We start from the raw sequence: 13,086 nt of genomic DNA, 5'->3' as shown, positions 1-13,086 counted from the left end.
ATACAGAGGAGACGTGAAACTGCAGTTCAATCAACTCTGCTAGGTGTAGCCGTGCAGCAGAGACGTTTTACTTTCCAAGAAAAAAAAATATCTATTCGGGGAGTAGTACTGCCACACAACAATTATCGCCACCTGAATCGCGCGCGTTTCTTTTCTTGAAAACACGGTGCTGGTCACTTGCCTGTCAAGAATCACTATCTCACACTGATAACACGAGCACGGTTCGTAACCGCTAAATACCTTAATTGTGGTGATAACGCGGAAAACGTACTCGAACTAGATTATTGCTTTGCAGTAACACTCCCCGAATACTCTTTTCTTAAGAGTACGTTTTGTGGGCCACACCGTACTGGTTCTCGAGGTGAAAAGGAGCGGCACTATTACGGTGGGAGAAACTTCTCTTCATACTAAACGTCAGGGTCCAGAAGGTGATGGGAAGAGGGAAAATGTGGGGAAACTTCGATCACTCTAATTGACGAGAACGCGAACGCCTACGCTGCCTGATCTTCACTGTCGTCAGTAGTTTATCATAACGACATTCGATTTGAATGCTCCTGCAAATACGTTCTCGAACCGAGTGAGGTATTGAGACTGCGCCAGTTACTCCGCTTTATACTGGTCGATCCGGCTCCACTCTTCGATCAGTTCCCGGTACACCTCAATATGCCCGCTGGTAGACTTCATGGAATCGGGGAGCGAGATGAAGCCAGGCTTTAGCGGCGAAACAAAAACTGTCCAATCCTTCAGCAAGCGACGGAAGGGCTGAATCAGGGAATATGAACGGCTATTAGGTCTAAACTAGTCAATTTTACGTTGTTTCTAGAGTTCTGCTAGGTGCTGTCAGCTCGATTCTCAGCGCAGAAAGGTGGAAGTTAAACCACGGACGGTCGCAGACACAAGACTGTCAGAACTCCTTAAACTCGCCCGTGCGAAAACCAAGTGGTTGCACATATGTAACGCCTACGAGCACGTTGTCATTAAGGCAATTTTTCCATCACTTTTTCTTTTAACAGCCAGCATTACCTTTACCGTTCCCTACAGTGCTCATTCGAGCGTACTGTTGAAACACATCGCTTCAGCGAATTCGAACTCGATATGCGTGGTCATGGTGTATAGTTGCTTATTGACAACACTTTATGGCTTTTTGGAGGCGAAGCCCCTATTTGTCTAGCCTTTTGCCGAATCGGGCGTAACGCGCAGTGTCTCCCGAACAGTATAATCGATAGCGCTGCTTAAAATACATGCAAACTGCAGCTGAGTGAGGATACCCTTGATGACACTGTACCACTACTCTCTCAGGGGCTGCTGCTCGGGTTGTGGCTGGGTGCGCGGTGTACGAGTGCCTCTCCGAGCCCTGAATAGTCGCCATGCCTGTCGAATTGTTTGCAGGGCGTGGACGAAGAGGAGAGGGGGGGTCGTGGCGGTACGTACGCATGCTTCACTCTACTCATCAGCCGCTCCTTGGATATGTAGTGAATATTTTATTGAGCTTGTTATGTGTGTGGGAACCATATTTTGAATTGATTGTTAAGTTGGGTGTAACATCCCAACATCCCCATATGATAATGAAAGACGCCGTAGTGTAGGGTTCTACAAATTTCGACCACCTGGGGTTCTTTAACGTCCACTGAAATCGGAGCACCTGGGCCTACAGCATTGTCGCCACCAACGAAAACGCAGCCGCCACAGTCGAATTCCATCCCGCAACCTGCGGGTCAGCAACCGAGTACCTTAGCCTCTAGACACCGTGGCGGGGCACACAATTGGAGTTCTCCTGCCCTCGGTTGCTTCGATGTTTCATTTCATTAATGGTAAGTGGTGAACCTTCCCAATATCTGTAGAGCATACTCGTACTCTACGAATACTTTTTGTAGACACCAAATTGTTTGCAGCTAGCTTGAACAGTCTCGCTATTAAACATTCTGAAATATAAAGCTGTTGAGATCTTTACTCGTGATTGTGCTTGCATGTGCATAGAACTTCTTCGGTTTTGCTCAAGAAGTGCCGTTTAAGTGTTACAATTAACACCACTTGTACGAACACCTATTCAAGCTTCATTAGTGGCCACTGCCCCGCCTACTCTCTTGCAGGTGTGCCAACGTGCGACATGAGAAGGCAGTTAGCTGCCAGAAACTAGCAATTCTGGGTAAAGAAGACTAATTAAAAGGCGCCACAAATCTTAAGGTATTAGGGCATGTGGGTACTGTAGCGCAGCGCGCTGCACGAGGTTCGCAGTCAACTGGATCTTTGAGTAATTAAGCCCTCATTTCACATGCTTTAACTGTCGTATAAGAGTAGAGAATTCTACACATCTACAATTGATTGGTGAGGCGGCCAAGTTCAATTTCCAGCGTTTCACATGGAAGACTTCTTGCAGTTAAGCGCCTAGCAACTGAAAAATTTGAGCGTTAGTCACCATGGTGACGTATACCTCGTGACGGAGCTCATACAAGGTAAGTAGGCATGTAATAATAAAAGGTAACAGAAAACTCCTAATAAAAGCTAAGCAAACACACTCTGTGTCAAAGTTTGAATGCCTACCGGATATTACCATACCATTAAGAAATAGGACGCTCAAGCCACATTCGAAAGTTTACTATGCCTCGTTATGACTGAAAAAAAAAACGTGGAGATTGCTATTTGTGGCAGGCAGACGGTGTGTTTGGAGACACACGTAAACTTTTCGCCCTAGGAATCTGATTCGGCGAGATAGAACTACCATTCCGTCACAGAGAAGTAAGACAACAGCCCAAGAAGGTACTCGTAGTCGTACGCCTCGAAGACTCGGTATCATTAGGAGAGGCATTGGGGGCTTCGGCAATTTTGTTTACCTAAGGTTTTTCGACGTTTATTTTAACAAAAACTCGCGAGCCTCGTGCATTTTCGCCTGCATAGAAAGTGTAGTAGCTGTGGCCGAGACGCAGTACACAGCCTGGGGGTCAGCTATGATGCTCCGTAACCTTTAGAACAACATGGCAGTGGCACAGAAAACTGTCCGTCTGCTATAATTACGTGCCGGGGTTGATGCCGTTTCATCACTACAAAGGCAAGGGCCATAATTGCGGTGTATCTTAAGGTGAGGGAATATTGGTCACAGCCACATAGAGGTTCCGCATACGCTGCAAAGCACTAATGAGTGATCTACCATCACTTCAATTCACATCAAGAAATTTCAAGAAATAAAGAGAAAGTCACATGGCCAACTGCACACTTTCTCTGCACGACTGGATGGATTAACCATCAAGTTATTCTTGGAAGATTGTATTCATCCCACTGAAGCAATTTCTTCACCAAGTCAACTTTTAAATTGCCTCCGAGATCAAAGGCACTGAAAGCCTCCTTGATCATTCCACCCTTTTTACTCGATCGAACATCGCGTTTTCTATAAAAACAATGGAGGAACTGTGACGCTAGTGGCTGCAGCTGCAACGCATGGGGTTCCAGCCCACATGGTCGTACATACCTTATTCTCATCATTGTTTTTTCGGCTGAGTTTGGCTTCGCATGGCCTAGAGCAGCTTGGTCTCGTGACGACAATCTGCAAATTTTCAGCAGTTCCGCTCCCCTCTTACCTTATTATGTTCATCGATTCAAATCAGGTCACAAACTTCAGAACAGTATGCTCTTTTATATGAAAGAAAGCCAAAATACAGCATTAAAGAAAACCACAAGTGCGTTCAAGGCTGTAAGCATAAAAAAATAACGATCCGCCAAGAGATCGTAGTTACCATTAGGAAACTATGCAGAGAACGACGCCATTCCATGACGTTTTCACATGTTCTGCATCACTCATGATTATTCTGCCACTACCGCCTATGATGACTCCATGTTTGAGTGAGCACCAAGAGCTTTCGCATGGTCACGTATTCGAATGGGCTTGCCTTACCTCGAGTTTGTTGAGAGCAACGTGTGTACGCACGACGTCAGCAAAGACCAGACCTTCTTCATTCTCTAGCATTTCGATGGTCACCTCCATGGACGTCACCGAGATGTTGAAAGCGAGATGTCTCAGAAAGGGAATAATCCCATCAGCCTGTCAGGGCAATGCAAAGCGTACTCAGTCAGACTGGGCGTTTGGCGTAAGCCATTCCGGTCACACCCGACAGATTCCTCTAAAACCCGTAGGCTGACAGGCAACATTGAGGTGTTACAACCCCACAGCAACCCGAGGATATATTTTGGGATATTCGGGTGGGTTCACTGTCCGCAACAGCTATATCATACCGTATTTGCGTACCATATCTCCGCGAATTTCCAAAACCGCTTGGCAGGACGGCTATAGGCATTTCTAAGGAAGGGTGTTCAAATCGTTCTAAAAATGAGCGCTTTCTAGTAAGATTCTGTGATTTTACTAAAGTGTGGCAGCAACCCTGTGCAGTATAAAAGCAAGCTTTGTGGTTTTGTAAAAGCAAGTTGAGTACTTGACATACACATAAGACTGGAAGGCACTTTCTAACGCATAGACGTAACGCCACATATAGATAGCCTGAAATCGTGCGAATGAAATGGCAACGTAATTTTTCATTACCAGCAAGGGTCACCACTACCGTAGAGGCGATAGAAGCTGCAACTGCCAATGTTTAGGACATCAAAATCAGTTATTCGGTTTCGTCAGCGAGTTTTTATATCGAAATAAACACAATACAAAGAAAAATACTTGTCGCTAGTGTCGAGAATGTTAGGCTCCGAAGGGAAGCGGCTTCGGCTAGCTTGCATGTCACGAGTGCTATAGAACAAACTCGGGGACACACACAAAAATGAAGACGGGTGCTAGTTGGCGGCTGATATTACCGAGCACAAATGGTGTTTAAACATGCCGGAAGCGCGAAGAATAACTAATTGTGACAAATAATGAGCCATAAAAAAGAGTAGACGAGTCATACAAACAAATAAAAAATCGGGCAAAAACAGGAAAGCAAAGCGAAAAAGAATTGGCAGATACCACGTACAGTAGGAACCTATGATATGCGAAGCACGAATGAGAAATGTTGATATGTCACTTTAAAATCAGCACAATGTTTCGAGGTTGAAGTAAATGATGCCCTACATGATTTACGTGTGAATATCATTATGTTTCGATGTGTCGTTTATCTTCGTCAACTATTCACGTCACGTTATACCAAATTTAGTATATGCGGAGAGAGCGAAACGGCCGCTAGCACGCTATGAGCGTGGTATGTTGTCATGTTCTTGCATGACACGCTTGTCAGGAATATCATGTTTGCACCAGTCATGTACTTTCGTCATCTTTTGACGTCACGTAACACCAAATTTGATATATGTGGAGCGAGTAAAACGGCAGTGAGCGCATCACGAAGGGCCCCATTATGGTCCAATGTAGCGTTGACGCGCGCGCACGCTGGGCACAGCGACGGTACGTTAGGAAAACGCGAGCACTCTATAGTCTAACGCAAGGCGCGACCAGTGTCCATCGGTGCGGCCCGACGGCAAACAGCGCGAAATGCGACATGCTGCATTTCGCGCCAATGCGCTACCCAGACAACACTGTGTCTCCGCCTTTTTGTGATCAATGGGATGCCGGACGCGCTGAAAAACTCATGTGTCAAAGCAACGCAGCGCGGCGCACGCCTGCGAGTAGATGGCAGGACTGGCGCCTGGCGTGGCAACGCCGGCGTGACGCGACGATATGAACGCCGGCGAGCACGCGCACCACGTCACGTCAAAACGTATTGGCGCCCTGACTGTGACATGTAGTCTTGTTCTCACATGACACGCATCTTATGTTTTCACCGGTCACATACCTTCGTCATCCATTCGCGCACCGTAATACAAGATGTAGTATATGTGACGCTAGCGAAACGGCTGCGAGCGAATCATGAGCGTGGCATGCAGTGATGTCACATGACACGTTTGTCACGATTTTCATGTTGCTTGTGTTCGCGATGCAATCATGCCATATCATATTAGTTTTGCAATATATCATGTGAACGAAACCACTACAAGAGCTGCAGAACCATGAAATGTGAATCGTGACATTCATAACACATATCATACTTTTCATGTTATGACGAGCCAAATGTGTTCTTCATACAGTCATGTTATGCCATACCAAGTTTGGTATCGATACCACTATTGAAACGGCCAGGAGATCTAAAAGTCGTAGGCGGCTACAGGGACAGACAGGCATCACTCATTGCGTGATAAAATATCCCTAAAAGCCTGCGCATATTTGCTTAAAATACAAATGAGAATTAATAGAATGAGAGCTACTAGACAGGTATAGAGTTGGTGAAAAACGGTGCAGTGCATCGTGTGTATTACAAGGTGAAGCTATACTAGGTACGGCTGCCACACACGGACTTTTGCGAGCACGGAGTCGAAGGTTTAGTGCAATTAATCGTAAACTTTCGCAGAAGCAATCTCCCGCAGACTCTATGCTACAATATTCACGCGCAAATAAACTTGAGTGTACAGACATCGTTTGAACATGATAAAACTGATTTCTGGAAAACGTAGATGCAAAACTCTGCTATAACAAGTTGGCCGTTTAGCTACCCTTTTCTGGAAGCGGCTACTACATACAAAAGCTGCAGGTGCAAAAACGCAATATTTCAGGTGTCGTGCCCATTAAAGGTGAAGTAACAGCAGTTGGCATTTCGAACTGAATAGATCATAACATGAGAAGTTGAAATTATCACTAGAGAAGCCGATCTGAATTATTTCAAGTTTATTTCGGTGGAGCTGTGAATTGAGCTTGAAATTGTGAATATTTCGCATTTTATACGGCCTTTCGAGTTTTTGACCTCAGGTGAACGAGGCATTTCTTTGTTACAGCCAACATGTTACAGCCAACAGTATTGGAATTCATTATAAAAATAATAATTATCAGTCAACAAGAATCACGAGGCACCTTTCCACCTTAATTTATTGATATGTGTGCTCTTAAAAGCCAGGTTCAAGTGTGCACGACACTAAACCTTCTTACACTCTTAAGGATGCTTTGTCGTGTATATAACATCTTATAATAGTAGTTAGAGAACACCCTTATTGTAGGGTGTTAAAACAGGGAAAACATCCTTAAGGGTGCGTAGTGGTTTACTGTGTTCGGGCAGAAAAATTTAACAGTTAACACTTGAAGATTAGCATAACGTACAGGAAAATATTTGCTCACCGGCTCAAAATGTTTCAAATTCAGCGTGGTAAGGGAAATGGATTCTTCCACGTAGTTCCCGAGGATCTCGGCGGCTTCTGGGGAGAGCAGAATATTTCCTAGGGTCAGTGAACGTAGACCCGTCAGGGTAGCAATCGATTGGGCCCAGCGGACGGACTCTTCTGGTTCTTCCTGAAAACAAAAACGGGGTCGGAGCAATAATTGTTGGTTGTTTTATGCACCATAACCACTCCTGATATCCCGTAATGTGTTTGACAACGGGAACCTAAATATAAGCACCCGAACTTCAATTAATTCACCTGTAGCGAAGTTGGGGGCGTATGGACCAAGATTCGGTCCCGCGACAACAGTGAGGCGTAACGGCCGTTCAACGAAATGAGAGGACTATAGGGCTTCAATCAACCGGTATGGATACATGCTGCAAAGTTAACAAGCGAATAATTACAAAAGAAACCTATAAAATGCTAATTTATTACAAAGACGAGTTGCTGCGCAAAATATTAAGGATGATTTTTGCAACAATATCAGCAACTACGAGCAAAAGCACAGTCATATTTTTAGTGTCTCCAGATTTGCCTACAATCGGTAGAATGTATAAATTCCTGCATGTGTGGACGATTTACAACACTCAACTGCTCAAACTCATTCAAAAACACAGAAGAAGAGAAGGGCATAGTCGCGGTTGAGGGTAAGCGATGGTAACTAAAAAATTTACATTTTCTAGAATAATGCAAAGAAGCGAAAGAAAACGATAAAAAAACGCTAGAAATCTGGCTTGAAGATTCTGTTAGCGACTCAGCGAAAGAAAGGAGCCGAAATCCGCTATGGCAACCAGAACTGGAAAGTGTTTTCAAGAAATAACGAAATGGAATAATGCCCGAAGGAAGTGCCGTAAATAACGGGACACACGGGAGAGGGTAATGTGTTGAGCATTGTGCAGGCTAGAAAACGGGGGCAGGCAAGTTTGTCGGGTGTCTTTTCATCCTATTTATGTTTCAAAGGGGATATATTTGCGGTACACTGTTATTATGACCAAAGGCAGTGGCCTAAATTATGAGGGGGAACACAAGGAGTGCAGGGGAGAGAAAAACTTTCAACTGCTTCCTTGTAATTTAGTTGTTGAAGGAACTAAAATAAGAATTGATAAATATGCGAGGTTTAACGTCCCAAAACCACCATATGATTTTAGCAGACGCTGTAGTGGAGGGCTCCGGAAATTTCGACCACCTGGGGTTGTTAACCTGCACCCAAATCTGAGCACACGGGCCTACAACACTTCCGCCTCCATCGCAAAGCAGCCGCCGCAGCCGGGATTTGATCCCGCAACCTGCGGGTCAGCAGCCGAGTACCCTAGCCACTAGACCACCATGGCGGCGCTATAACACGAATTCCTCGACAGTTAAGAATGGTGAATGCTCAATTCTACTCTTAAATAAGGCATTTCAAGGCGGCAAAACGATGTACAAAGGTAGGTGAAAGCTGTCGCTTCAGAAAGTTCAACAAAGCGTCAGGTTTTCTAAATGCGGCGGGACGCTTCTGTGCCGTGAATTATGCTGGGCTTTGAAATCTAGAGTAAACACAAACTCCAATCACCTATCGTATCGTATGTCGACGCTATGTGAAAATATTAAAAGGACAGTACAGATGCGATTGCTTTATTAATACAACGTGTGTTTGTTTTGGTACATGCTTTCACCCCAAGTGTCGTTCTGTGCTCATTCGGAAACGCATCACTTCAGCAAATTCACCGGTAAAAACAGCGCTTGCCAGGAAAATTTTCTGGGGTGCATTGTGGGAAGCTACTTATAGGTATATAGATGTGCTGTGACAAATGAAGCTGAAAATAACGCACAAATAATGCACGCGTTATTACACAAAAGTACAAGCATTTTTGCTTACTCGTTTAAGCGTGATGAAAAGCTGGGAAAACGCATACTTACGAGTTTGCTCTTAGTAACATCACCGTGCAACACGTTTGCACTCTTGGCTGCTCAGTGCTTTCTTCCCTGAATCAGCATCAACACTGAAGCTATGCCACCCATTTTTTTTTTACAATTACACTATGGTGACTACAGCACAACATGCTCCGAGTTCTGAGTGCGCTTCGTGTTGGGGATAAGTGAACCAAGGTTCCGACTATGCTCATTTGTACCAGAGTAACATTCGCTACATATTGCCACAGAAACTGCCAGTGTTCGAGTCTTACACATACACATTTGTGCACTGCAGGCGTGGCATACTGAAGAAGCAGGTAAAGGCGAGCCAGCGAGAGCAGATGACAGAGCAAATGACAGAGAGGAAAGTGTCTTGTGCAGAAAGCTGTTTGTGTATGCTACTTCAAATCGAAGTCGGTGGATTAATGTCTCTAGGTGTCGTGGGAGGTCTGTAGCCATGAAAAATTTTCTGTGCGGATAAACTCCATAAAGTACCATTTCCTTTGATTTAGGGCTCTCAAATCACTTCTCCATTGAACAATAATTAGCTCCTGGCGTTATAAAATGTCGAATGTCCGCCCCAGACATCGGGATTGCACAATCCCGTCCTTCCTTCAATGCTTTCTTCGCGAGGCTATCAGCCTCTTCATTTCTCTTTATTCCTATGTAGCTGGGTATCCATTGGAATACGATTTAGTGACCCTTCGATGAGGCATATTCCACAGTTTCGGCATTACATTGTGCTATTTCACCATTTTTGTAAGGTGATCTCGCATTCCTGATTAGCTGAAGAGCAGGTTTGCTATCAGTGCATATAACCCATTTCCCTGGCTCAGGATTCTCGCAGATAAACTTAGTTGCTTCAAAGATAGCCACCGATTCTGCTGTCGTCGATGAAGGTTTGTGTGATAATTTGTACATCTTTTTCTGAATTTCGGGTATAAAGACCGCACAGGCTGACGCTTCTTCAGTGCATGATCCATCTGTATACATTACCGGAATACCATTGTGGTCATGCAGAAGAAAATGTTCGCCATATTCTTTTGGAGTGCGTTAAATAGTCGAATGCAAGAGAAAAATTCAAGAACAAATTAGCAAGTTTGGACAGACGGCCCCTCGCAATAAAGAAACTACTTAGACCATGGCCTGAGATGCATCTCCAGAAAAAGGCAATAATCTTCCTGATAGACTTTTTAGTGTAGACCGGGCTGGACAAGCGCCTATGACAGACAGCCAGAGATGGGCGTATATAAAATGTGCTCATGTATATACTGGCAGTAGAATAGTAAGGTGTGCGTGTAAATAGTTTATGACTGTGTGAACTGCGCTAAGAAAACTGTATTAGCATGATATTTGAACTGATTTCAGTGTGCTATTATGTTTTTTTTTTCTTTTCCGTATTGTTAGTTTTTGGATACCGTTCTCTATTATTCTTTTACTTTTCGCCGCAGAACTTTTTGATATGGAGTAGCCGAGGCAATAGGGACCTCAACCTCTCCACAGCAAAACAGTTAAAACAGAACAGAACAGAGGAAAATAAAGAGTTGGTGATTCAAGGCAAGGAGTTGTCGTGCTGGTACGACAATTCGGAAACGTGGTAGGAATGAGATATAGGAAGGGCTACCAATTCCGCATTCGCGTGCGAGGTTGGCGCTCACAGGTGCCCGTTTCCGGGATAGCGAGCGCCTTACGTTGATTCCTCGCAAGACCTGATACGCGGCCCGATATTGTCGAGGAATGCGCACCTACGTGTGTGTTTCATCCTACCGGGTTTTGTTCCCCCCATCGGGACAACGAGCGTCGCTAGGTCTTGGTCTGGCGCTAAAGAGACCCTGTGTTCAACTAAGGAATGGCGGCTACCATGTATCGAGCGCTTGCTAGCTCATTCGCGCCATGAATCCTGCTGCCTCTCCATCACTACCACGCTGGACACTTTCCCTATGACTACGTCACTGCCAAAACTCAGCCCAATATTTCCCGGATTAGCACCGCTTAGTGTACCTTAGTTGCACCCTGTCACTTCATTGTCATGGTTTGCGGCGCGACGATCTTGCATTACACGCACACGCACACACACACACACACACACACACACACACACACACACACACACACACACACACACACACACACACACACACACACACACACACACACACACACACACACACACACACACACACACACACACACACACACACACACACACACACACACACACACACACACACACACACACACACACACACACACACACACACACACACACACACACACACACACACACACACACACACACACACACACACACACACACACACACACACACACACACACACACACACACACACACACACACACACACACACACACACACACACACACACACACACACACACACACACACACACACACACACAGCAAGCGAAGTGTCGACAGCCCCGTTACGGCAAATGAAGCCAGCAGCAGTGCCCAGGCCAGTCCTGCATGCGCACGGGCGGAGTTCTGGCTGAGAAGGTTTGACTAAAGGCGTCCGAAGGCATTAGAAGAACTGTACTTCCCAATACTTCCGGAAAACCAGGGACAAAATGGAAACCATCAAAGCATGTTAGCTGTTCAACTCGACCAATAAACGGGGAAAATGGGAAGGCTGCATTGCTAATAGGATGAAAGCACCATCCCGACTCCCCCCTCCACCCCCCTAACTCCCCCTAACGGGAGACCCTGCTGAGATCGCGAAGGTGCTGATGGAGCGGCAACCCCGATTGTGTCCATTAGTGGCCTTAACATTCTTGCCTTCAAAGGTTACTTAGATTTTTTTATCTTGCTATGGGAAAATCGGTGATTGATATGTGGGGTTTAACGTCCCAAAACCACTCTATGATTATGAGAGACGCCGTAGTGGAGGGCTCCGGAAATTTAGACCACCTGGAATGGGAAAATCAGTGCTGACTAACGAGATACCGTAACAAGTTTCCGTTTCGACATCTGACACTTTTTGGGGTGGATCTTTTTGTCTCCTTCAACCACCCCCCCCCCAAAAAAAAAGAAGAAAAGAAATGTGTATCTTTATTTCAATGTATGGTCGGAGAGACCATAGTCAGGCAGAGGTAATTTGATTTTAATCCCTTCAGCCAAGGCAATAGTTTTCGCCTCAATGATTGATTGTACGAACTAAAACCTTCGGAGCTTTATATGCGAATATTCTGATAAAATTTTTGGTGCGCCACAGATTCGACAATTTCCATGCTCCAGAAATGTTGGCAATTACGTGTAGTTCACTGCTTTGAAGGTTGAAAGCGCTGGCTCACTGCACGACACAAAGTAACGCAATCCGCTTAATGAAGGTACGCCGAATTTATTGGTTTACAACTCACCTCGCGGAAATAAAAAGTGTGGTGGCCGCAGAACTCAAAGTGATCACGAACGCCAGGGCAGCCGTAAAGGGCGTCCCAGAAAACGGGTTCTTCGAGCTTCGTGACAGCCAAGTCTACTTCGACCCGCTGGATGCATCTGTGGAAGCAAAATGAATACGTTACAGCCCCCGAGCACGGAAAACGAAGTTTCTGCCCCAGCAAGTGCGATATAGTTTATCAAATCGTTTCCAATCTAGACTGTCTTTACGAAAGAAACTGCTTTTCTAGTACAGCCTTTTGTATCCATGAAAAAAAAAATGTCAAGCTCAACTTTATTATTTTGCTGTAGTTGAAGGCTTCAATTGTAATTTCAATCAACGGCAATTACGAAGTCAGCATTCTTTATAAACTGCGATGCTTATTCAGCATGTCTTCTCTTGTTCGCCCCATACTTGAAGGCTGCTGCTCGCCACTGGTTCACTAAAATTGTATACAAGTCACCCCACCCAAAATGTATGGTTCACAAGCTTGTGCTCCATATCAGGCCAATATAAACAGGATATGCGCCACCAAAACAGGGCAAATACCACCCCTAACAACTTCCTCCTAAAAGAAAAGAGCGAACATTTAGCCAAATTCCTGGCTGCTAAACGATGGCCACGAG

At 45.1% G+C, this 13,086-nt stretch overlaps 1 protein-coding gene across 1 annotated transcript in view; it reads right to left on the bottom strand.

Moving 5' to 3' along the window:
- LOC119163132 (uncharacterized) overlaps positions 1 to 13,086 on the bottom strand; it is a 59,275-nt gene that overhangs the window by 27,879 nt on the left and 18,310 nt on the right. The window contains exons 4-6 of the mRNA XM_037415073.2: positions 12,444 to 12,579; positions 7,133 to 7,303; positions 3,887 to 4,033 (exon numbers count right to left, since the gene is read on the bottom strand). Coding sequence (XP_037270970.2) covers positions 3,887 to 4,033; positions 7,133 to 7,303; positions 12,444 to 12,579 — 454 coding nt within the window. The remainder of the gene's footprint in view (positions 1 to 3,886; positions 4,034 to 7,132; positions 7,304 to 12,443; positions 12,580 to 13,086) is intronic.

Source organism: Rhipicephalus microplus, chromosome 9 (assembly GCF_043290135.1).
Source record: "Rhipicephalus microplus isolate Deutch F79 chromosome 9, USDA_Rmic, whole genome shotgun sequence".
In the NCBI taxonomy this organism is placed as follows: domain Eukaryota; kingdom Metazoa; phylum Arthropoda; class Arachnida; order Ixodida; family Ixodidae; genus Rhipicephalus; species Rhipicephalus microplus.
This window is presented reverse-complemented; position numbering and strand designations above follow the sequence as displayed.